Source organism: Apium graveolens, chromosome 3 (genome assembly GCF_009905375.1).
Source record: "Apium graveolens cultivar Ventura chromosome 3, ASM990537v1, whole genome shotgun sequence".
NCBI lineage: Eukaryota > Viridiplantae > Streptophyta > Magnoliopsida > Apiales > Apiaceae > Apium > Apium graveolens.
This window is the reverse complement of record NC_133649.1, coordinates 10,701,939-10,729,360: the sequence shown is the minus strand read 5'-3', so window position 1 is coordinate 10,729,360 and position 27,422 is coordinate 10,701,939. Positions and strand designations below refer to the sequence as shown.

Genomic DNA, 27,422 nt, shown 5'->3' with positions numbered 1-27,422 from the left:
TTTGAAAAAATTGTCGACTTAAGTCGATGGAATACCCAACTATCAGTCCAATATTCATTTTATATGAGATAACCAATTATCGGTGTAGTATCTTATATAAATTGGGATACCCAAGTGACAGTGGAGTACTTAATCGGCTAAAATTGACCAATTTTTTTAGAATGACTATTTTGGTTAAATTTTTTAATTTTTTTTATTATTTTTATCATTTTTTCCCGATAACCCGTGTCTAATTAAATTCAATTAAAATAGTTTTGGCATTATAGTAATAAAAAAATACTTTCAAATTATATAAAATCACTTTTTGTTCAAGGCTAGGGTGACGCTACACCCAAGTGCTATTTACAACCGACTATTTACTCTAGAATATTTGCAAGGGTTTTAGGGATGTATGTGTACACATAACAAAGTTTAAAATCTTTATAAAAGTTTAAGGGGTTTTGTTTTGAAGCTTAATTCCTGCCCAAGTTTCCTCCGACAAGACAAGATCCTATGCGAAGCTGATCTTCAGAACTCAAGATTTCCGGCAACTTCGTATCAATGTAATCCCAATTCTTTTATATGAATATTTTCTACATAGTATGACTACATGTAAATTTGAACAGTATAATGTTCGTATGATAAAGATAGTTTGCAGTGGAACATGACGTGTTTATATATGCTATTGAACTAATACTGAACTAAGATTTATATATATTCTGTGTGTTCATGCTTGTAATTTACCAATTGTGTTTTCTTTTATGCCTATATTTATTTAAGATATTGACTCGATATCAAGGGACCGTACCAGTAAATACGGTTTAGGATAGTGTCGGGGAAGATATTGACTTGATACATAAGGTTAAATATTGTTAAACTTGTCTTGGTACAGGAGTTCTGAATATTTGCCTAGTGCAAAATCTGTGGTCTCAGTACTCGCACCACTTGCTGCTTCTGCCATGTTTATTCGAAGCATTAGTAATGACTTTCTACCATCCGATCTAAACGTTTACCTGTCCGAAAAGTTTTACAAATTTTTCAGAAACTTTTCTTCGGAATTTATCGTTGTCATTGAAGAATTCAGAGGTCTTTCACGCAATCAGGTTTTTGAGGCGGCTGACATTTACTTGGCTACTAAAGTTACCTCATCGACGCGTAGAGTGAAGCTTGGTAAAGCTGAGAATGAGAAAAATGTTGCAATGACAGTGGATAAAGAGGAAGAGGTCTTTGATTCTTTTGAAAATATACGGGTTAAATGGAAGTTGACAAGTACTGAAGTTAAATCAGCGAGTCGCCAGGGCCCTGGACAACATTTGAGAGACCTTAATGCAACTCTAAGATCAGAGGTTAGATCATATGAGTTGAGTTTTCACAAGAAACATAAAGAAAAGGTGTTGAAAGCTTACTTGGCCCATGTTCTTGAGACATCTAAAGCTATCAAACAAGAAACCAAGGCAATAAAGATTCGGACAGTTGAATATGGGGGCAATTGGAATTCACAGGATACTAATCTTGATCACCCGATGACCTTGAAGAATTTAGCTATGGATTCAAATATCAAGAATGAAATTATAGAGGATCTGGAAACCTTTAAGAAAGGAAAAGATTTTTACAAAAGAATTGGAAGAGCTTGGAAACGCGGGTATTTGCTGTATGGGCCTCCTGGTACTGGCAAATCGAGCTTGATTGCTGCTATGGCTAATTATCTCAATTTTGACATATATGACTTGGATTTGACAGAGCTGGAATCTAATTCAGATCTAAGGCGCTTGTTGCTTACTTTGTCCAGCCGGTCAATTCTTGTCATTGAGGATATTGATTGTTCTATCAAATTGCAGAATAGGAGCTCTGAGGATGATCCTGATGTGAATAAAGATGATAAGGTTAGTATAAATTTTGTTGTTATGTTGTAGCCAATTCGTAGCAGATTATCTCAATTAATTCAATAAGTATGTATATATATATATATCAGAAATTTTGATATATTCTGAAATTTTGTGGTGGGGGGGGGGGGGGGTGTTTGCTTCTGCAGTACCAAAAATTGCCTTGATGTGTGGCCACTGGAAAGGGATGGTTATTGACAAATACAAAGCATGCAACTTTGTTGTTGCATAAAAAACACAATTTTTTGGGGCAAAAAGAAATAATGCATTAGGCATGCATTTTTATAACAAGTAACGACTAACAGGGGAGATACAATGGCTTCGAGATTTCAAGAAATCTTCAGTTTTCTGATTTCGGCAATACATTGCATTATGCATTAAGTTCTGCACTCTGCATGATTATTGATTCTGTTTTCTGCAATCTGTTCAGTTTATTATTTTCTGCATTCTTATATCTTAATTTTAGTATTGTGCATCAGTTTATTAGAACTGCAGTGTTTTCTGCATACAGCTTGCTCTTTTCTTTCTGTTTTTTGTGCTTTTTGTTTTGTTTTTTTGCACTAAAGGGGTACACTGTTTAATTGTTTTATTTTTACATTTATGCTCATCTCTTGCTAAATTCCGGAGGAGTGCTAACTTGCTATCGTAAAGGACTAAAGGGGATATAAGTAGTTCAACCAAATTAATTCGGTTACTGTTTAGGTACCAGATCTTCATGTCATTTGGTAACTGAATTACCAAATAATCAACCCTAAAATAAATTTGTAACAGTCTTACCGGATTGTTTCTTGTTGTATATGCACCATTGTTGTCATTTATCTGATTTTTTTTAATATTCATTGTGTTTTAGGTGACACTCTCTGGGCTCCTGAACTTTATTGATGGTCTTTGGTCTTGCTGCGGAGAAGAAAGAATCATCGTTTTTACAACCAATCACATAGAAAAACTGGATCCTGCATTACTGAGGCCAGGCCGTATGGACATGCATATACACATGTCTTACTGCACATTCTCAGCATTTAAGCAGCTAGCTTTCAACTATTTACGCATTCTTCACCATTCAAGTTTTGCCCAGATTGAAGAGCTTCTAAAGAAGGCTGATATAACTCCAGCAGAGATTGCAGGAGAGCTGATGAAAAACACTGATCCTAACGTGTCTATCCGAGACCTTCTTAGGTACCTTAAGCACAAAGTAGCTGAACAGAGCTCAACGAAAACGAAGACAGAAGTATGCATAAATAGAAAACCTCTTGGTGGACTTAGGCGGCAGATGGAATGTCAAAGTATATGAACTTCAAAAATCCATTGAGACCATTTTAAAGTCTATCATATTTCTGTGAACTATGATACTTTTAGAACTCTGTAATTTTATTTCTAACCTCTCTATAAATCGAGATGTGTATGAATGCCTATTTAGACTTTTGATTTTAACTGTTTTCTCTGTTGCTTGAACTTAGCTGCCATTTCAATATCGATTTGTGTCTGGGTGTTATATTCCAACCACATTCTATATTTAGGACTAGGTCTCTGTATATACGTTTTTTCACTAATTAATTACACACGCACAGGCCAGTAATCGAACTCCTGACCTCCCGCAAGGGGTACAAGAGCTCAACAGCTGCACCAACACTTTGTCGGCTATTCCAAGCATATTGATCAGATATAGCAAATAGAGTCTGTGGACAAGATAACTATTTTGACATGGTAAAAATAGTAGGAGACAGGGAGTCAAAACACATATTATTAGGTAGAATTATCCAGAGATCATCCAAAGAATTACTGGTATGACCTCAAAAACCTCTCATCCAGAGGTTAGTCTTATGTATATGGGAAGCCATTCTCAACAGAATCCATCACCGACAAATCATTAAAGATGGCAAAGTCAGTTGCCGTCATTATCTCTATCCTCTGCATTTTGGCCTTCTCCGGCTTGTCTCAATGCCACGAAGAACCTGAGTTCTTCGTCAATGGCCAGGTTTACTGCGACACTTGTCGTGTCCGGTTCCCTACCAGGATCAGCCAACCCATCAAAGGTATACATTAGTACATACCACTTTTTACAACATTGATCTAGACAAAGGCATGCATGTATGAATTTATTTTTCATATATACAAAAATAAATGCCTAGGCACTAGCTAACATGCAAGGGCAGAACCACGGGTTAACCTCGGCTCCAACCCCGGCTAAACTGAAAATTTTAGAAGAATTTTTTAAAAAAGTCACGATAAAAATCGGTATAAATTCTACTTGTAGACCTGTCTAAACTTCAAAAACTAGCGATAACTTATTTTAGCCCCGACTGTTTTGTGATTGTGGTTCCGCTGTTAGACTTGTCTAAACTTCAAAAACTAGCGATAACTTATTTTAGCCCGACTGTTTTGTGATCCTGGTTCCCCCCTGGTAACGTATATACATCATAATGGTTTAATTGTTATGGAATGCAGGTGCTAGGGTGGCTGTGGAATGCAGAGACCGAGATAATGGGACAATGACACACAATGCCATCGGAATGAGCGGCGACAACGGGGAATACAATCTGACAATCAAAGGCGATTTCGAGAACGAAATCTGCGAGGTGGTGGTGATGAAGAGCCCAATAGCAGAATGTGCAGAGGTGATGGAAGGATTGAACAGAGCTAGAATTAGCCTGACCTCTAAGAATGGCTTGCTTGACACTCACCGCTATGCAAATCCACTAGGCTTCATTACATCAAATCCACTCTTTCAGTGCACACAAGTGCTTGCCGAGTTGGATTTATCCCTCGATTAATATTTCATTTGTAAACTCATCGCCCTCATTCTTATCATTAGTCGGGGCTCATATTTGAATAAAATAAAAATTCTTTACTGATTATTTGTCTCTAGTATCTAAATTATGTGTGTATGCCTGGCATCCTAAAATTTTACTACATAGTAACTCCCCTACCTACTTACTTTGAAGCATTTTTCACTTCAATTTTTTTACGAACTTCAAGAATGGGGCATATTTTGAAGTATAATTTTAAGAATGGGGTGTATTTTGTAGTATAATATTTAAAAAAATAAAATTTTTGATGAGGTTAATTTTGAAACTTGTAGCTGCAAAATGGAAACAGCTTCTTTTTTTAAAAAAAATATGAGTATATCTGTTCTTTTTTTAAAAAAAAATTATCAAAAATGTCTTTTAAAATAGTTGTTTTTGAAAAAAAGATGATAACCGCGATAATACTAAACGGAACTAAATTATTATCATATTTTGATATCGATTATACATATATCTTTTTTTCAAAGGTATAAGTATCTTTACATTACAATAATATCTTATAAATTCTGCTTTATATAAAAAAAATAAATTCCATTTATACTTTTCATTATAAAACCGATTATCCTGAACTAATATTCAAAATAAATCAATAAAAAACCGATCAATATCAACATACACAGTTTTAAGTTATAATTCACAAAATAATCTTAGTGACAAACACGTTTATAAGTTACAACTTAGAATACCACATTTTCGATTTACATAATAGAACGTTACAACTCACAATTCAGATGATAAAAACAAATCTTTTCATATCTTAATTAACAACTCATCAGACAAATCTTAATAATCTCTTTTCTTTATTTACAATCTTATTAACAAGCATAAGAAAATTCTTTCATTTATTTACAAGGATATCTTTGACCAAGATTCTTTTCGAGAAAAAGAAATGTATATTTTTTTATTACAAACATCGAATATCTTAATTTCCAAAAAAGGTCGGGTCACCCTGACCCAATACCCGACCCGGGGTAAGAAATATAAAAAGCAGAGCATCCCCATCTGTAACAAATGAGTGCAGTGAAACCCTTGCGTAATTTGTAATCTAAACCAAAAAAGGGGGCTTTTTTTTCTTCAATTCTCTCTCGAATGGCGAATAGCAGCAACCTCCCTCGTCGTATCATCAAAGTAAGTCTCGATCTTCATTTTCTCGATTCAATTCATATGTTTTTACATCCTCAATTCATCTTTTCTTTTTAATTTTAGCTAGCTTTTAATCCTCATTTTGGTGTTTTTTGTTGTTGCTGTTGTTCAATTTTGCAGGAAACTCAGCGTCTTCTCAGCGAACCAGGTCATCTCTCTCTCTCTCTCTCTCTCTCTCTCTCTCTCTCTCTCTATGTGCTGAAGCGTTATGTCTTTATGTATACATGTTTTGTTTTTGTATGCTGATTGGGGAATTTTGATGTGATGCTATGTGATTGTATGTGTATGCAATTTTGGCGTTTTATGTAAATGATGTGTATTACTGAATTGAAGTTGATGGACTATAGATTTATCATACTTTGTTAAATATATGATCCTATTGGGGTCTTCCTCTAACACCTTAAGGTTTTAGATGAGCTGGTTACTCAACATGGTATCAGAGCTTAGGCAGGCGGGAGAACTAAGGTTCGATTCCCAGCCACCCCCAACAATCTCACAATTTAATGTGGACACTAAAGGCAATTGATTCCCCAAAGATCGGTAAAGATCGGTGCCGGTGTTCCACTCTTCGACCCATAAATGGGCTTTCGAGTGAGGGGGAGTGTTAAATATATGATCCTATTGGGGCGTCCTCTAACACCTTAAGGTTTTAGATGAGCTGGTTACTCAACATACTTACTAATGTGTTACTACTAGTGCTAAACTTTTTTTTGGAAAATCGAGTTTTAAGTTATTGTTATTTTTTGTTCATTTGCTAATTTCCTAGGAAGGGAAATGAATGGGAGATATTGATTAAACTGAAAAATAATGGATGAAATCGAAATTTAATGATATTAGATTCATGTAAAATGTTTGATCTACTCTTGTCTGGTTCTATTCAGATTAAGTTTTAGTTAGCTAATACTCGTTGATTGGTTCCTGGTTCTTTTGTCCAAGTATGAATTAAATCCTTTTGAACTTAGTAAAGGACCATATTTATTTATTTATTGAAATTAATAATTATGCTTATACCTGAGTTTTTAAGCTTTTTTCGCTGTTAATCTTCAGCCCTTCTTGTAACAAAAATCTTGCATAAGATTTTTAATTATATACTCAGTTTTTATGCGCATTGTGCAAAGCTCAGAGAGGGCATAATTTAATACTTTGACTACATGTTTTTTATTACTTTATCAAGCAAATGGTTTATTGTTGATTACAAGCTACAAGAACTTTGTCTTGGAGAATGTAATTTTCTTCAAAATTTTGTGAAAAAATGTAGTCATTGTGTGTGTGTTAATTTTTATTTAGTTTGCTTCTGCGCGCATTGCGTTAAAACTTGGGGTGCTCTTCGCACTATATTTTGCTTTTTATTTTAACAACAATAAATTTATTAACATGGGTATCATATTTAGCAAATTTTTTGTTGATCTTTGGTGAACTAAATTGTAGATCCGAGAAAGCCGAGACTCTTTATATTTACCTGAGCATTATATTAATATTGGCATCTCTAGCAATTTAGTTTCCTAGTTGACCTCGACTCATTTGATTCCGTTTCTCTTCTTCATCATGAGTTAAGAGTTAATTAAATTACATTTAACATTTTATGTAATCCAATACACTTTCTAAATATCAACTAAGATCTTATTGCTCTTCATTAATATCCATTGACTTAATATTGTATTAATTAAGAAAACTCTATAATCCTGAATGTTTGTAAATTGTAATCTTGTTTATTAAAAAACTGTATTCGCTTTTATTTATGTATTGAGATTTTCTCTTAATTGTTGTTGCAGCGCCGGGAATAAGTGCATCACCATCTGAAGATAACATGCGATACTTTAATGTAATGATTCTCGGGCCAACACAATCTCCATATGAAGGTAACTAATTAGCTCAAATCTTTGCTACTACAATATTTTTCTAGTAGACAATAGCTCATAATGGTTGTGAATTCTATTAAATATGGTATATATGATTTCCTTGTCTTTTTGAAGAAGTTGCAACACAATGCCAATATTGATTTTGTTATTTATAATAATAAAAAATAAGAATTTTCGCCAATTTCAACATGCAAAACTTTCCAAAATTTTTGTCAAAAGCTGGGGTGAGAGTAGAGCCAAGATGTACTTCCACCCTCCCTCGACCTACTTTCGAATTGACATGTGATACTGTTCACTTTGAATATGTTTGGATAACATGTTGGACAGCTTATATATTTAAAACATAGTTACATTAGATAATATATTAACCTTGTCGCTTACACTGCATTTGTTCAAGGCAAATTTTAGTTTTTTACATTCATGATCTTATTTTGCCTTGGATATCTGCTTAAATGCTTCTTTTTCTGTTCCATGCAGGTGGGGTTTTTAAGCTTGAATTGTTTTTGCCTGAAGAATACCCAATGGCTGCTCCCAAGGTATATATAACTTACATAAAAAGCTAGTCTTTACATGAAGTATTATTTACTTTTCATCTTGCTTTATGTAGCTTCACAATGGTTACTAATATTTTTGTACCTAGTTTCTTCTTGTTCTGGAGAACTTTTTAATATCCATCTCTAGTTCTGTTCTTTCATTTGGATACAGATGTCTAATGGAAGTTGAAAATGCTGCAATTTGCTACCTTGTCAATTGGCATGCTCTGTTGTGTGAAATATTTGTAAAACTTATGTAGTATGAAGTTTCTTTTGTTTTTTTGTTTGAGAATATATTTGATCTTATTCATCCATTTCCTATGATGGAATATCTTTATTGTGCTCATGATACGGTTAGATTAAACTTCTGTGCAGCTACTTAGATCACATACTCATATTTCATGCATATCTTATTACAGGTGCGGTTCCTGACAAAAATTTATCACCCCAACATTGACAAGGTTTGTTATGCGTAAGCCTGAGTAAATCTTTTGAATTTCAGCTTCCTCTCTGTTCTTTGCTGAATTGTGTCTGTATTGCAGCTCGGAAGGATATGTCTTGATATTCTGAAAGACAAATGGAGCCCTGCACTTCAAATTCGTACTGTGCTGTTAAGGTAAAATAGATGGCTATTTGTTTTGAATATTTTTCCTTTGTCCCAAAAAATGTATAAATTGCCTAATACTCTGTGCAATGCATTTAAAAATTGTTCACCTCGTTTAGCAAAAATTTGTTCACCTCGGTCGGAAGCTGAAATGCTAATATCATCATTTTATGTCTTCAGTAGTGATTTTCGTTTCAAAAATTGGAGATATATTGTTGTGTAATTTTTCCTAGTTAGTTACCTTACTGGATTTGTTTCATTGTATTAGTATTCAAGCACTTCTGAGTGCTCCTAATCCTGACGACCCGCTCTCTGAGAATATCGCAAAGCATTGGAAAACGAACGAGGCTGAAGCTGTTGAGACGGGTAAAGTTCTTCATTTTATAGAGATCGGATGTTATCATTGTTAAGAAAATTTGGAGTACTTTGTGTCCAATATGGCCATAGATATTTTTCCTTTCTGATTGACCTTTTTACAAATAGGTTATGGTTAATTCACTTTAATTTCTTAAAATAACCTGCTTGCTAGGACTGTAAGGTGCAGTATCATTTCTCATTGGATCAAATTTTTTTTATGATACAGCAAAGGAATGGACCCGTTTATATGCTAGCGGCGCTTGAAGATATTACTCAAACTGGAAGCGCGCCAAAATAACAATATCTGCGATGTACTCTATTGAAGAACTGAAGCTTGAACAGGAACTTTTATTATCTTCAAAATATACTAGCTCACAGAAACTTTTTTCAGAACCTTGGTATTGAAAGCTAAAAACTGTAATTTGTGACATGGTGTTCTTGTTCTTTTACTTCATCATAGCAAAATGCATGAATTAGCTATATTTGCGGGTTTTGTGGTATTACAGTCATGAGCATCATGGCAAATATAAATCAAATCTCATGGAAGGTGATGCTGCACCCCTGGTTTGGTGTAGTTTGTCTTGTCTCTAATGATGAACACCTTCACCGAGTGTGAGATTTGAATTTTTATTTGCGCCTTCACCTTCACTGGGTGAAGTGATTTAATTTTTTGTCTGATAGTATTTCACATATGTTAAGAGGATATTTAGGCTACTACCCTGCACTTTAGTTTCGTCAATGAGTACAAAGTGTGACTTGCATCATGTGATTTAATCGGTTAACATGAATGTGATTTCAATACATAAATTACAATTTCTATAAATACGGTTCAAATTTTATGTTTCAGGCGTCCTGATGTTATGAACGGTAATGTCGATGTACAATTAACACGCACTAGATGAGTTCTTATTTCTGTGTCAGAAACCAGTAACGGCTACATATGTATCCTGCACAACTTTTTGGTTTATTTCCCAAAGTGTTTTATTCGCCGGTTTATTCCCCGGTCACCATATAAAACAGAAGACAATGCAATGTAATGATCTTGGTCTGTACGTAAAAAGTGTCGCCATAATGATCTACACTAATTCGATCAATTGTCAAATCTGGGCACAAATTTCTAGGTAAAATGATTATTATCCCCATGCATTAATGGGATGGGAGGAATAGTTGGCAAAACAATGTTTGTCAAAATGAGAAGGCTACTGTTGAAGCTTTTGGCCCCAAAAATGGGTTTGTCAAAGTTGAGTGACGCAAAGACTCCATGCTCGTTTTGAAAAAACAATACATTCAAATTATTACCAACAAATATTCACCCGTACTCACTTTTAAAGTTTTTACTCTATATCAGAAGATTTATTCTCTCTAAATTCAGTATAAATTCATGAACATTTTTTCTAATATTATGCTTTCTTTTATCATTTTTCATATTGGTTCATTGTACTTTCATATTTTTAAATATTTATGAATTTTGTTAAAGTCAATACTTAAACCAGATTTGATTCTCGTTAATCTATGATATTTGTTAACAGATACGAAAGGCATATAAACTTGATTGTTCTAAAAGAACTACTAGAATGTGACGCTGTGGAAAGGAAATTACTGGAACTTGTGATTATTTATATTTGAAAAAAAAATAATTGTGTTATGTAAATAAAGATTTGAGCTTTTTCTACTAGGTCTTTAAAGTTATAAGCAAAATTTCTCAAAACCGGAACTAGTGGCAGACTGGCAGTTCCTCCCTGACAAAAAGGCAGAAGGGTTTTAGAAAGGCATCCTAGGCAGAAAAATATATATGTAAATTGTACTTAATAGACGTTGGATATCAAATTATGGAATACTAGGATTTTACCATGCCCTACATTTTAGACTAGTCCTCTTCCCCCCTTTATTTTCACAATTCACCCACTGTCTAGTTCTCTACTTCTCAATTAGACTTTCTATATCTGCTAGTCTTTTCGTTCAAAACAATGTATCTAACTTTTTTGTGTCAATTTGAATTTGTGGGAGATAACATGTTCTCGCTAATCTACCAATTGAAAAAAAATGTCGGAAATAATGTGTTATCACTAATCTACATATTGAAATTTCAATCCAAAGTATGCTTTTCGTAACTTCAGCAGAATGTCCGATCACCCCAGTAACACACGGTAATTTTTAGTTCATCTTCATCATTCGAAAACTTACTCAATAAGTTAATCCATTTCCATTGTTTTGCCAAGTAAACTCCGCGCACCAGGGATCATGTATCGAACCATTGACCTCCTCTGGAGGAGGCAAAAACTCGACCAATGCACCAACAGTTTGTTGCAGTTAATTCATTACTTGTGAAAGTGTAAGTTGATGATTGCATTGTCACCATAAAAGTAAAGCCAAAAACAATGCAGGACCATCAAAGTACAGGAAAGTCTTGATCATAGCCAACCCAGCAATACATTATCACTAGATTTTCCCCTAAACTACCCCACCTACATTCAACACACTCTTATCATCAACGTCTACTTGCAATGGAGCACAAGAAAAACCCCAAAATTTCAACTCTCTTCTGGATTTTCTGATTCTGCAACTTATTACAAAAGCCAAAGCCAGCCCATTTTTGTAGGCTATAAAAAATACAGTTGTATGATGCCCTTGTAATAGTTAACTACATTTGTGGTAGTTGAACATCAACATCCTACATATAAAAACACATGAGTTTACCATAGGCACATATTACCAAAGGCAACCCATTACATTAATTCCATCAACAACTCAGGCCACAATATTGATGACAACTACTACCACAATTTGGCTTTCTTTTGAGTCAAATCTCTCTGCCCTCAGTCAGGGAATTAAATCCTTTTATATCTCTCACTTTCAGTTTACATCAGGTAAAAAGTAAAAGCAGGTGCATTGTGATCAAACATAAATATACATATGAAGTACAAAATTTGATATGTCTCTTTTTTTTATTAATAGAATTGTGACAAAGATAGACTAAAGATAATATTCATCCTTCTTCCCTAACCCAATACCCCACCAGACAAACTAATTTCCCTCATGGCTAACCATTGTAAACTGTATACATATTTCATCACATTTATGGTACATGTACATGTCCTCAAGAACCCGCCCTGCAGCTTGCAACCTACCCCCGTCCGGATTATATCAATTGTACACATCTATCATACTTCCCCTGAAATAAACACCAATATACAACAAGGGCTACCAACTCAAAAGCAGGAGAATATGGGAAAGAGAACCACAGAGAATGATGAGAAAAGAAACGAAACGAATGAACAAATGGGAACCGCAAATGTGAACTAAGCTAATTCTCTGTGATGAAGTAGAACCGACCGATTTTTATGTAGTTGCTCCAACTAGGTCATGGCTAAAGCTTGTGTATGTGTGTGCACACTAATGGATGAGGGAGAGGATAGGTATTGGGGGATCTTCTCCTATCATGTTTTGAGGTTTATAGAAGCTGCAGGTGATGCAAGTAGATGAGTCACATATGTAGTACTGTTTTACTCTAAAAACTGTAATGCCTCACAGAAGACTCCAACACCTCTGGACTTGGGCAGATCATTTCTTTTAACCGGCTTCCATTCTTGTAAATTTTAAATGTTGGTACGAGTTTCACGTTCTCGGCATTAGCAATTCCAGGGCTGTCTTGCACATCAACCTATATATTAAAAAAGTAGTGTAAGAGTTGGTAATCTATATAACTGTAAGTTTTTCCAAAAGTTTTGAGAATAGTAAAAAACTAACTAAATATTTAAGCATTAATATGGACAAGGTAACACACCACACCACTTGCATTGCAATTCTAAACAAACTCAAACTACATGTAGCAATCCTGGCAATCTCAAGTAACCGTTAAGGCAAAAAAAGACAAATTTTGATAGACATTACAAGAAAGATTGAAGGATTTACCTTGAGAAAATTTATAGATGGATATCGGCTGCACAGACTGTCAACAAATGGAGATATCTGGTTGCATTGGAGGTCTGATGCCGATTTAAAGTGAACAACGGAAGCACCTGGAGATTCACCATCCAGATTTCAGTACTAGATACAGAACAAACGCAATTCATAGAAAACCATTAGGATAAGAAAGACTTACTAGGAGAAGATATTGCAGCTCTGAACTGCTCCAGACCTGATACCAACTCCACATCCCCACCAAACTTCATATTATGAACTTCTTCTCCACGGGATTTCCTAAGCCCAACCTGGGCATGAAACAAAGCCTCAGCAACATCGTTATCATTTGGAAGTTCTTTCCTCAGAACATCGTAATCTCTGACGGCTTCAACCCATCGCTCAAGCTGCAATCACAACATTCAGGGATAAATTGACAACCAGTTCTCTATGGTAACCATGCATACAAATTCGTTGAAGGATATTGCAAAATGACCACAATTTTAGGTATTCACTTAATCTTGTTAGGTATAGGTGCTTTTCTTCTAGTATTCAAGGCTCTTTATTTTGGTGTAAACATAGCTAAAAAAGTCATACTACCTTGCTGTTTGAGGCAGCCCTTCTGAGGAGCGCTTTTGTATAATTTGGCTGAATATCAAGAGCATGGTTGCAATCATCAAGAGATCGCTCCCATTGCCCAAGTTTATACCAACAAGCAGCTCTGTTACAATAAAGAACTGAACAGGAAGGATTAAGCCTTAGACCTTCCCCGTACGCAGCAGAAGCTTCTGTAAATCTTTCAGATTTGAAGAGATCATTTCCACGAGTACGAGCTCTTGCCACTGACCTGACATTAGTCAGCAAAGCTGAAACCTCAGCACTCTGGGGATCTAGTTGTGCAGCTTTCTCAACAGATGTAACAGCACTATCAAACCTGCAAATAATTGTCATCCACTATTATTCTTTCACTGCCCCTTGATTCTATCTTTTTAAAGAATGTCAATATATCAAAACTTACCTTCCCATTGACATGTCAATTTGAGAACGGACTAAAAGAAAATAAGCTTCCGAAAGCATTCCAAAAAACTTTGTCTGTGAGCAGGACAATGAAGATGTTCCAACTTTAGGACTCTTCGAAATGCTTAATTCTGCATCAGCATATTGCCGAAGTTTTAATAGTGCCTCTGCTCTACAGGCAAACAGCTGTCAATTTAAATTCACCAATTTCAGTTAAGCTGTTTCTACATTAAATAGACGACAATTTATATTCAAGTGAACTTCGGGAATTTCTTTACCTGAGGAGAAGCATCAGCTCCGGAAGCAACTGCAGCATCAGCCTCCTTCAATACAACTTTCCAGTCACCAATTCTCCGGGCACCGGTACACTTACTCAAATGCATCTCTACTGCTTGCAACTTCTGCAATTCAATTGGATCTGGTTGGATCCCTGTAAAACATATGTGCCTCCTAGCATTCTCAACCTGTCCAAGACTGAAACAATAATACAAATCAGAGAAAATAAAATGGCAGTATCCTACATAGAGGGCGTGAAACATAACCACAATGTAATAACCACATCTACATTACAAGGAAATGTGCTTAATGACATCACCTAATCTAGGTAGATGATAATCTAATCTTCTAAAAAAGACGAAAACAGGATATATTCAACCAACTGAACTAAGAAAAGACGAAATCTTACCATAACAAACTCCATTCTTAATAATTGCACAAGGAATCAGTAAATGAACCAATGCATTCAAACAAATTATGTAACTAACCATAGGAAGCAGACGAAATTTTACCATAACAAACTTCAAACAATCATTAGACAATCAATAATCCAATCAATGAACTCAACTAATTCACCAAAACTAACTAAACTCAAACAATACATGCCACAACTTCAATAAAGATACATAAAGATTCAACCTTTTCCACTTACCAAAGATAAAGAGACCCTAATCGATGATGAGCTCGAACATATCCAGGATCCAACCTCAAAACCTCTTCACATTCCCTCACAGCCATTCCTAACTTCTTCAAACCAATCAAAGCAGCAGCTTTGTTATAATGACAAGCTGCATTCTCAGGCGAAATCGCAATTGCCCTATCATACAAACTCAAAGCCTCCGAAAAATGTCCCTTTTTATACTCCTCATTCCCTAACCTCTTCAATTCTTCCCCATCACCACACATTCCCCCCTTCCCTCCCAATTCTCCGCCCCGCGATTTCCCAACACCACCAGAACCACTACCGCCATCAAATTTCACACTCCCACCGCCACGCATTATGCTCCCATGACCATAATGCCCTCTCCCAGTACCCAAAACATCCGGTCTCGAACTCCGTCCCACCGACACATCAGCTTTCAAGCTTTTCCCCAACGGACAAATATTCCCGGCCGGTAAAACATTAGCCGGCGGCGAACTCACCGACCCCCCACCGGAATACACCAGATTGGAATGGGACCCACCAGAATCCGAACTACGGGTCACGGGTTGTTTCTTGATCCGACCCGAAAATGTCGGTGAGTTACGACCCGACCCGGATAACTCGCCGGAATTAGTAGTAGTACTGCCGGAATCAGACTTTTTAGGAACTGGGTTTTGATCATTCCGACCCGAAAAAGATCCGGAAGAGCTAGAGCTACTACTACTGCTTCTACTACTAGTAGCCACTACATTGGGCCTTAACGGAGACACCGGAGAGCCCAGATCCAGCTCTCTAAAATCAGGCTTATTAACATCACCATTTTTATCATTATCATTTCTCTTATGATCATATTTTAAAGACTTTTTAAACCGATCTGCAAGTGTATTTAGGCCTCCCTCTGAATTAATCTTCCCGGAATGTGACATTTTGTGTATCTCTGTGTGTATAATTATATATAATCACCCTTCCTCCCTCACCAAACTCACACACATACATATATGTTATAGAGGAACGAGAGAGAGTGAGAGAGAAAGAGAGAGATGGGGAGAGAGAAAGGAGAGAGATGGGGATCTCGTGAATTTAAAGAAAGGGTTGAAGAAAAGAATGAGTTTTTAATATAATTTATTTTCTTGGTAGAGATTTTCTAGAGAGAGAAAGTGAGGGTTTTACAGAGAGAGATGATGAGAGAGAGAGAGAGAGGAGATGAGGCTGAAAGAAATGAAAGGATGGAACTTTTATTTAATGCCCCCTGTATTTACATTTTACACACACCTTTTTGATATTATCTCGAATATTTTACACTATATTTTTTTAATTTTAAAAAGTTGGGGAAGATATTATATATTATTATTATTAGTAATTATTAATGATATCTCACGCCCTAAATCATGTATTTTAATTTATTCATTGTGATTTTCAACAGTTTCATTAATCATAAACAAACAAGAATGAGAGATTTAAAATTGTAATTATTATTTTAATTGAGATTTTAAAAAATAATTTAAACTATAGGTGGTATTAAATGTGTTCACATGCTAACTCCAAGAATCTACCCTTTCATCCGTTTGACTTTTTATGACTTTGATATTGAAATGTCAATTTTATAATAAGAATCAATTTATTTGTGCGTATTTATTAGGCATGTGACAACTAATTTGTCATTCAAATTTTATAATTTCAATTCACAGTTGCATGTAAATTGGAGTTAACAGGGAAGTTAGGATTCCTTATGCAACATATTAAAATCCATATAAAAACAAATTTATTAAAATTAAGTTTTAGTGTATTAGAGAGACGTATTTTTTATTGAGGCATACTTTCAAAATAATACATAGATATGGATATTAGCCATTGAAGTTTTTAGTATTAACAATATGGTATAAGTGCATGAATTTATTTTAATACATTTTAATAAAAAAATTATTAATATATATGATCATGTCGAGTATAATTAAAAAATGTTTTAAATAAAGAAAAAAAATGATTATCCAAAACTTAAGTCGAAAACCTTTTTATAAAATATTATCTAAAATATTGATTACCGTTTTCAAACAGGATTTCGTATTAATAAGGTTAGGATTGAATACTGTAATGTATATGATTTTTAATATTTTTGAAGTCAATGCTGATAAAAAATTCAATACTATAATACGATTGCATAACTTAAGAGTTTACCGTATGTTCCGATCTTGGATTCAACTCATGATTTTTTCTTAGAACATGTACTACTTAATAAAAATATAAGTCATATTTATCAAATAAATATTAAACTGATTTTTCAAATAATCTTGAACATTCACACCGGACTTCCTCAACATCGGACAGTAACGCACTTGTTTCTCTCGCAAATTATGTCTTCTCAACGTTGTAATGCATTTATAAACTTTGTAATCAAGTCATATTCTATTACATTTAGAAAATATCAAAAATGAAATTATGTATATTTAAATATACTAATTTGATGGCTTTAACTTAGGATGACGTGCTACTCCAAACGGAAGCCCTTGAAAGCTGTCATCCTTTTTTTGGTGAAATGCCTTAACATGTGGCACCTTGCTACTTTCTCTAGAAGCCACATATTTTTAGTACTTATCATTTCTCCACCCCTCACAAGCTTCCTTCAATTTTTTTTTTAAAAATCAACATTTTTGATGTAAATAAAACAGAAAATATAAATTTAAGACGACTAAAGTAAATTGGTAACACATTGCAAACATAACATGTGTCCTCGTCATTTCACAATTGCATATTTTGTATTCAAATTTAATATTTATATATACAAGATATAAAAATAATTGACATCACTAATTTTATCACGACTATTTTTATTACCCTGGTCACACGTATAATTTAAGACGTCATCTCCGGTTGATTGGATAACAAAACATTAACTATAAGAAAAGTTGGAGATACAAATAAAAATGAGCGTGGACCTCGTCTTCCTAAAATGTGGATTAGGACGGGAAGTCTAAAATGTTAATAAAATGTGGATTCCTAATTGTCTTTTCTCTGCGGTTCATGATGAGTCTTGACTCGGATAATATCGGGTTAATAACTTAACCACCATGTTCCGAGAAAATAGTTGGGCTCTAGGCCATGATGATTACTTGAGGCGGTGGTCTAAATCTTACGGGCTTTTGGAGAAGGAAACATAGCACATCTAGATTTCCTACTCCTCAAGAACTACATTTACTTTGATCCCTTATAAATAAGAATACGTAGGCACATTGTATGGTACGAAGCAACCTTTGCGGAAAAGAGGGAATTCAACATTCGATCTTAATTGCAAATTCAATCATCTATACGATCTTAGTTATGCCCAAACACAAAACCCCGATCATAATATCTGTAACTTACGCTCTTAATCATTATCAATCACTGCTATAATTCCAACAACCCTTTGTATGGTACGAAGCAACCTTTGCGGAAAAGAGGGAATTCAACATTCGATCTTAATTGCAAATTCGATCATCTATACGATCTTAATTATGCCTAAACACAAAACCCTAATCATAATCTATGTAACTTACGTTCTTAATCATTATCAATCACCGCTATAATTCCAACAACCCTTCGAATTTATTATCAATTAAATTTCTTCGTTAACAATTTGTAGCACTACTTTTATCATCAACAAAAGAAAAAATCGTTCTAATTTATGCCCATAAACACACAATATTCACCAATTAATTTTTCTAATTTATGAAATTTTTATGCATGAAGAAGTCTCAATTTTATTTATGAGTAACAAGTTAATAACATTTTAACAACTAAGTTTTGAACATATGAAATTGACAAATATTAAAGGGGTGTATTCAATTCAAATTTTATAGGATATATAATAATTCATTAATTTTTAATGATTATTGCTGATTTTGGTCGATTTTAGTTATACGTGAATTTTAGCGGAGTTGTTGATTAAATATCGTAGAATTTTACTGATTTAAGTAGTGATTTTTACAAATCCATCAAAATTTATTAAATTTTGCTATCCATCAAAATCTATAATTTTATAAAATACAAAAAAAATATGGTCTTTTGAATATCACCAGATGTTAATAGATTTTTTTAATCCAAATTAAATACCACAATATTTTAATGCACTTTTTAAAATTTAAATTGAATACCCTCATATTTTGAAAAACTTTTTTCAATTTTTATTGAATACCATCAGATTTTAAAAAAATATTTAAAATTTAAATTAAATATTCTAAATTTTTCAAAATCCAAAAAAATTCTTAAAAATCTCAATTAAACACCCCTCTTATAAAAATCGTAAAAAGAATATTGCGCCAGTGTGTATATATCTACTCCCATCCCATCTAGTGAAAACACCTTTGTTGATAGGTGTCGTCCGAGGTCTTACGTGGCTTCAAACGAGAGTGCATAGGTGTCAAATTCTCGATGACCAGAAGTATACAGATTGATGGCAGTGGTGGTAATCTCGTTAATATAATACTAAGAGAGAGGGTAAAGTTGGAAAACGAACATTAATACTTTCAAGACAAAAGAGCTAGAAACGATAGTACATGTGTCACAATGTCACACTGGCAATGCCAGCTAAGAGTCTTTACGAGAGGTTCAACCGGTACTTTTCAGTCAATTTTCGTGGGTCCGTTTAAAAAATTTTAAAATAAATAAATTATTATTTAAAATAAATAAGTGACTTATAAATGATAATTATATGGTAAGTTAGATAAGTATTTAAATAATTTTATTTTCAAGTCATAATTTTTTTCTACTTATATAATTTAAAATAAATGATTTTAAAATATAGTCATCGTAATTCGTAAATTTTCTATTATATTAACATTTAAAAATATTTATTTTAAGATCAAAGTTAACTAAAAAGCAAAAAATCAAAATAAATTGAGAAAAAATACATCGTTACTGACATACAACTTATTAATTTGTAAGTTATAAAGTTAATATAAGTTGGATAATAAAACACTTATCGATAAATTCTTGCAAAATTATAAGTCGTAAGTTGACTTACAAACCGTTGTCAAACAGGGCCTTTAACTCTCTTAAAAACGATAGTCTTCAGTAGAATAAGATGGCAAAATTGTTATTAATTTAATTTTTTTGGTTTTATTTATGTTTATTGAAAAATAAATTATAAAATGTGAAATTAGCCAGAAACAAAATACTCTAATATCTCATACTTTTTGTTGATCTTATAAATTAAAATTACTAACTATTTAAAAGCAAGATAATTTAGATTAAAGTAAAACTTTGATTCCCCGACAAAAAGAAGAGAGTAGACCCTCGTTTAATTAATATTTCATAATAAATTAATATTTGGAATATAATTATCTGATTTAATTGTATTAGTTATTTAGCTGATTAATTAATAGATTTGATAAATTAATAAAATTAACGGATATTGATAATTCTAATTTATAGAGATTTTACGATATTAAATTGGAAACGGAAACACTAGACGGTAATTGAGGAAATGTAGTGTTTCCATAACGGAACGGAAAAGGATGGTGACAGCACAACCATTGTCACATGTGGAATGATGAGTTTCTGTACGCACGTCTTTTTCTTGCCAGATCAGCATTTACACCTAGTAATAATACTGTGCGACGAGGCCCACCACAAGCAAACGTGCTCCACATGACACGTGTTAAAGATTCATGGACTATATTTGTGTAGGTAGTAGGAGACTAGTAGCTATCTTGAGTCCTTGACTTTCAGATTAGAAAGCCAGCTAAACATGGGCTTTTCATAACGCTGGATTGCTGGGGAATTAACATAGACACGTGTCACTTCACTCAACTTGCAAATTTGGTTGCCGGGTCAAATAGGTTTCAGGCCAACATGTGATGTTGTGGGTCTGAGGCTCAAGGTCCAGACATGATAGACGTATCCATCGTCCGACTTTTAGAACACTGTTATTATTCATTAATTAAATACCGTATTTCAATTTCTTAAAAATAAGAACTCCACATACAAGATAGATTTATAAATATTTATTTACATACTTTTTTTTAATAATTAAATTTGCTTACGCATCTATTTTTTTATGATAGATAATCCGCAGCTATTAACTTTCGGGTGCGCATTAGGTAAATTATACAAATTCACACTATTAAACCGTATTTAAATGAAATCTCTGTCTCATAAGACATAATTATTAAACTTTCCTCCGTAAAATTCAAACATGTGATAAAAAGATAATTTTTTTTTTAAACAACTGAGCAAATCCTTACGGGCCATACACGTCCACTTTATCTTTAACAAAAACGGAAGTCTCGCAAAGAAAACGAGGAATACACTGTGAGTACGAAATTAGCTCCAAGATTGTAACGTGAAGCTTACCTCTAGTGTGGCGACATCGTGATTGATAAGTGTACTTAGAATCACTAACATTCTGCTCACCCAATTATAGAAACATAATTAAACAAACAATTAAAATCCATGTCATAATATGTAGCAACATCATATATCAAAGCATGTTATAATAAGCAGCTACTCAGACAAGACATTTGAAGCACCAAACTAATTAAATACACCATGTCTGTACATGGTACCAAACTCCAGAAGAAGCAAGCTGGAAAATGCACTCACTTAAGGAAATTAATTATCACTCACTTCTCAATTATTGATTGATTAAGACCAAAGAGATAGGAAGCTTGTAAGTAAAGCTATATTTATGGTTTTATTATGATTTATGCATGACTTGCTTGTTTAGTAGTGGAATATCACTGCTTTATGCTTCCCTCTTAAGCATGTAACATGACTAATATATACACACCACTTGATTATTGTTATTTGTGGTATACTTTAGACTGCATATTTTATTTCGTATCTAATTGCAGAAATATTACAACCGCACAATGTTTTAATTCCGTAATGAGAATCAATTCATGTTGCACGTCAAATAGCTGCTAAATTTTGAGATTCTAAAATTATGATCACAAATATCCTATTTATTTTGATAAAAGTAGTATTCCACTTAATTAGTGATATTAACACTAAATTGGCGGGAATCAATAATATTACTAGCAATGAAGTACTAATTTTATAATTTTTTTTATGATAATCTATGATCACAAGTCACAACTATTAAACAATCATGACATTAGGAAAATGTCAGATACCCCAAATATTGTTCCAAATTTTTTTCTCAAATACTTTATAAATGATAACTTTTCTAGTAATAATATGAGACCCCGTGTGCATTCAAATGTACCTACGAATTATATTTCAATACATGTCATGCCACGTCATTTTATAACTATTTTGGTATAATTTTTGGGTTATTTAGCATTACTCTTGACATTATTAGTGATATTAAAGAAATTGACGGGAAATTAGTAATACCAATCGTAAGTCGTAATCTATGACCACAACTATTAACCGTGGTGTTATTAGTAATACTGTTAATATAGTTGACGGGAAACTAATAATATCACTAATAACGCCCCGGCATAAGCGTTAAGGCTCCCGGGAGTGCATACATTTGCAGGGTTTTCGAATGCGCGAAGCAGCGAAGGAGGGCAAGATACCAAGATACGACGAGTCTGTTAAAAAAATTGGATTTTTAGATCATAGTTTTATTATATTCTTGATAATAATCCTAAAATCTAATGATTGGAAGTTATTCCATGATATGTGAACTTAAACTTTCATGTATGGTTTTAAGAATTTTTTTAATGAAATTCATAGAGAAATAGAGTTGAAACTAGTAGCTTGTAAAAGTTTGAAATGGAGAATGTGTCATTTGTCCCGCATTGAAAATAAAAAATGTATGTGTCATTTTTTTTCTCTTTTTCAGCAGCCGTCGTTGCTTTCCTCGATCAGCGTGCCGCACCTGTCAACTCTGCCATATCTGTCTCCTTTTCCGTGCAGCAGTACAACACAGACAACAGCATATGCAGATGTATAGATATATATATATATATATATATATATATATATATACATACTAACAATAATATATATATATGATTTATTTAATTACGAATTTAATTGTAAGAACTTCAAAAATTCATAATAAAAAATCTATACATCATAAAATTATGAAAAAAATACCCAGACGATCTACAACACTTGTAGAACCCAGATCAACATTCAAAATTATTCTGAGAAATGATTTCTCATCAGACAAAATTAATCTATAATGTAACTTGTAAAAATCATAATTAATTCATACAAGCACATAAAATTCTGAAATTTTTACCACAGATCTATATGCATACAACCTATGCTCTGATACCAATGTTGGATTTTAATCGCATCGGGGGCATGACAAAACACTTTCGCACATATAAAATCCAAATAAAAGCATACAGATCATGAATAAAAATTCGAGGGATCGAATCTAACCTTTAAAATAATTCGGAGACAACGATCAGAGATCCTTAGCAGTTGCTCCTCAAGTGTGAAGCACTTCACCGGTATCCACCAAGAAAAGGATGTTAAGGAGGAGGAAGGAGGTGGAGAGAATTGGGTTTTCCAAACTTTTTGGGTTTTTGGGGTTCGAATAAAATATAGGGTCTATAATAGTATATTTATAGGCAAAATTTTCAGCTGAAATTTTCCCATAAATATTATTATTATTATCCCATTTATTATTCTCATTAATAATTAAAACACCTTTTAATTATTAATCCTTTTTCTAAACACTTTAGAAATAATTTTCTCTCTTGATTTAATTTCAAAAAATTAAATCCTTTAATTAATAATATTAAGAACTTTTCTTAATTAATTTATAATCAATTAAATCTCATTTAATTAATTATTAAATTTGCCAATTAATTATTTATTTCACAAATAAATAAATATTAGTCATTATTAATTAATTCATCCACCATTAAATCATTCTCTTTTTATGGTGTGACCCTGTTGGTTCAATATTAAGCCGGTAGTAGAAATAAATAATAATAAAACTATTTTATCATTATTTATATAAATTCTCTAATTTATTAAATATGATTAATTAATTAATCACATTTATTCTACATCGTGAGGGATACTTCTCAGCATATCGCGACTATCCGGATAATATGAATTCACTGCTTAGAATACCAAGAACCTATTCAGTGAATAGTTACCGTACAATAAACTACTTCTACCCTACAATGCCCCGATTAAATACAAGGCATGGATCTCGTGTCAAGCCTATCTAATTTAATCACTTGCTTACCATTTACTATGCTTAGTTCTATGCAAATTAGAAACTCCTTTCTAATTTCATTCACTCTGGTCAGAGAATCCTGAACTAGCATCAATGGATCAGCCTTGAACATTCGCTTCCTTCACTGGAAGAGGTAGATCCTTTATTGATTATACACTATCTTCGTGTACAAATTCCTATACCCAGTAGAGCCCTAATAATTGTCCCTGGAGACTAAGAACTAAACCAAAGCATAGTTCAGTGTACACAAAATGACTATGATGACCTCAAGTCTAAGGATACTTGTACAACTATCACTATGTGAACAACTGCTGACACGTGAGTGAACTCCATCGGTTGTTCAGCTGGTCGAGTCATGTTCAGTGAACTTATTCTATAATAAGCACCTACATACTAGCTATAGTGTCACCACACAAATGTCTATGAGAACAGATGTAATATCCCATATTTTCAAATCTTATTATTATAATTATCTAGAATTGTCTATGTGATTTTATGTGAATTTTGGTGAATTATCTGATAAGTGAAATTGATGTTTGGATGTTTATATGTGACATTATTTGAATATTTGAATTTTTATATGTCCAGAATAAAATATAGATAATTGTGATATTTTTCTGGTAATATTTGGACTGTTAGATGATTTTATAATGATTTATGAATTATTAATTATTTTCTGAATAATTACCAAAATTATTTTATAAAGCCGGGAATCGTCCGACTTCAACCGTTTTTGCGTTTTTACAACCCGAAACTCTTCTAAAAACTCCTTGCTAACCTAATCAGGTAATTCCAGACATTTTCCGTGTTTTGACTTTTTCAATTCGGATTACGGTTTGACCCGTGCGCGGCCCGGCGCAAGATTTTCGATACGATAGTTATTTCGGTAATCAATAAAACCCGTATTTTCGAGAGACGGGATATTTTTATATTATTCTCGTATATAATGTTTTATAAATAATAAAAAAAAATACTATCAGATAGTTATCAGAGTCTTTCCTCTCTTCCTTATCGGATAAACACAGACCAAAAACCATTTCATTCTCGAAGATTCACCTGCAATTCAGGGATTGTTTGAAGTGTTCTTGGTACAAAATTGTAGTTTGTAAAGAGACGAACCGGTTGGCATCAACTTCTCGAACAAAGGTTCGGTATTTTGCTCGAACCCCGCTCGTCGCAATCGACTAAATCGGGGCTTTATTATTGAGTGAATTTTTGCATATTTGATTGTTTGTATAAGACTGTAGAACTGATTTGCTTCGGATTGATATAGGAATTGCATCATTTTGAGTTTGTTATTAGCAAAAATCGAAATTACCATGATCTTTAAAATTCGATTTCTGTTCTTACTGTTGTTGGGTCGTTGATTTAAAGGCTATGAATGAATTATGTTGATTCCGGGCATTATTTTGATAGCTTAATCGTTGATTTTGGTATAGAATCGAGTAAGAAACTATGTTAGCCGGAGTTTTGTTTGATTTTAGCCGGACCTAGAGTTCAGGCGAGGTTAGGGGCGATTGATTCGTATTTCTGGGGTGCTGGTGTCATTTCAGATTGATTGGAGGGGGAGAACTCGTCGTTACGCATTGATTTTGGCACTGTTCGTGCTCGTCAGAGGTTATAGGGGTCAGCGGAAGTTCGCCGGCAACTGGGACAATCCCAGAAACCGGTCACCTTCTAGGTTGACCCATTAACCCGATTCCGACCCGGTTCACCCGAATTCCAACCCGGAAACCGACCCGATTTTAATCTTATAAACCCAGTTGCAAAATTCTGATATTCGTTTCTGGCATTTTTCTTTTATTTTAATGCAAAATTGTTTTTCTTATTTACAAAAATCATTTTATTTAATTTGAAAATCATTATTTTAATTCTGAAAATTTATTTTTAATTTAAAAATAAATCCAAATTATTTAATTAATTAATTTTAGTTGATAATTAATTATTTAATTAGTCAATTAATTTAAATATTAATTGATTAATTAATTTAATTAGTTATTAATTAATTTTAATTGATTATTTAATTAGATTTAATTATTTATTTTGATTTAAAAATTCTGAAAAATAGTTTCGAGCTTTAAAATATTATTGTAAATTATTTTCTAGGCTCGATAAATTTTATAAAATTATTTTTGAGTATTCGAGCCCTATTATTTAATTATTAAATGATTCGGAAGCCCGTTTTAATTCCGAAAAATGTTCAAAAATTCATAATAAATCAATCGTTTATCCGTTTAATACGAAACGAACGCGTACAGACTCAGAAAAATATTCTGCTTTCATTAAAAATACTTTCGAGACCCAAATCCTTTTGTTTCGAAAGGTCGCTTGTTTTACGAATGATTCTGAGTCGTTAATTCATCGATAAATCATATTTTTGACCTGATTTCAGTTTTAAACATATCGAGTTGAACCTTTTGATGAATTGAGTCTTATGTGATATGAATTAAGTGATACGTGAGTTATGTGTTTATGTGTTATGTGAATTATGTGTGTATATGGATCAAGAGTCTTGTGTTTGATTGTCTTATTTATGTGTGGGCTATCGTATGGGTAGACGATAGGCTTTTGACGCGTAGTTCGTCGAGTGGTTATCGATTAGACAATTAAAGTCCTATATTTTAATTATAGATGCGGATCATTCGAGTTGATCAAGACAAGATGTTGGATAAAGAGTGAGATGGAATGGAAGTAGATATCTGGCTTCTAGCAATCGCAGGAGCAGCATATCAGTAAGGTGTTGAAAAGCAGAACGGAGATGTTTTGAGACAGAATGTCAGAATAGATGTGGTTTTGCGAGTGTGACTAACTGCTTAAAACCCAAAGGCAAGTACCCTAACCTCACTTATCATTCAAGTGACGTTTAATTCGATTCATATTATGCAAGTATCCCTATCATCACTTATTGTTCAAGTGATATTTATTTTAAATTTTATCATGCAAGTATTGCTTTCCCTATTCAGTTAGAAATAGATAAATGTTTTACATATCGCTGAATTAAATAATTCTGTTTACGCAAGTAGCCTCTGCTATTCTATGTTCAGAATAGTCAAGTGATTTTACTTATCCAATTATTGGATTTATAAATGTTTTGGGATTTTGAGAAAAGTGATTTGGTTGCGAATATTCCTACCCAAGAATTGGGGGAATAAAATTATTTCGGGTGTCGATTATTATGACCCCATTTCAATAAAAGGTTTTAAGATTGGATCATAATTGCGTAAGTGACCGGGACGGACGGTCCAGCGGAGGGCTATTTCTAAGTACCATATGAAA

General features: G+C 33.3%; 4 protein-coding genes across 4 annotated transcripts; 3 read left to right on the top strand and 1 right to left on the bottom strand.

Annotated features, from left to right (window-relative positions):
• The first annotated feature begins 349 nt into the window (after positions 1-349).
• Positions 350-3,278, top strand: LOC141710591 (AAA-ATPase At3g50940-like). Its single transcript, XM_074513162.1, has 3 exons — positions 350-542; positions 872-1,862; positions 2,713-3,278. Coding segments are annotated over exons 1-3 (1,434 nt in total). The 5' UTR covers positions 350-540; the 3' UTR covers positions 3,154-3,278.
• Positions 3,279-3,702: 424 nt separating this feature from the next.
• LOC141710590 (pollen allergen Che a 1-like) lies at positions 3,703-4,717 on the top strand. Its single transcript, XM_074513161.1, has 2 exons — positions 3,703-3,895; positions 4,308-4,717. The coding sequence occupies exons 1-2, from the start codon at positions 3,736-3,738 to the stop codon at positions 4,631-4,633; spliced, it is 486 nt and encodes a 161-aa protein (XP_074369262.1). The 5' UTR covers positions 3,703-3,735; the 3' UTR covers positions 4,634-4,717.
• A 940-nt stretch (positions 4,718-5,657) lies between these two features.
• On the top strand, positions 5,658-9,644 carry LOC141711654 (ubiquitin-conjugating enzyme E2 36-like). The gene is made up of 8 exons (XM_074514253.1): positions 5,658-5,794; positions 5,930-5,957; positions 7,582-7,668; positions 8,146-8,204; positions 8,621-8,662; positions 8,744-8,817; positions 9,074-9,171; positions 9,389-9,644. The coding sequence occupies exons 1-8, from the start codon at positions 5,756-5,758 to the stop codon at positions 9,424-9,426; spliced, it is 465 nt and encodes a 154-aa protein (XP_074370354.1). The 5' UTR covers positions 5,658-5,755; the 3' UTR covers positions 9,427-9,644.
• Positions 9,645-11,971: 2,327 nt separating this feature from the next.
• Positions 11,972-16,208, bottom strand: LOC141711653 (TPR repeat-containing thioredoxin TTL1-like). The gene is made up of 7 exons (XM_074514252.1): positions 15,008-16,208; positions 14,358-14,553; positions 14,081-14,265; positions 13,663-13,996; positions 13,265-13,469; positions 13,075-13,181; positions 11,972-12,823 (listed from the first exon to the last, which is right to left on the bottom strand). Exons 1-7 carry the CDS (start codon positions 15,922-15,924, stop codon positions 12,671-12,673), a joined length of 2,097 nt encoding a protein of 698 aa, XP_074370353.1. The 5' UTR covers positions 15,925-16,208; the 3' UTR covers positions 11,972-12,670.
• Between the last annotated feature and the right edge of the window lie 11,214 nt (positions 16,209-27,422).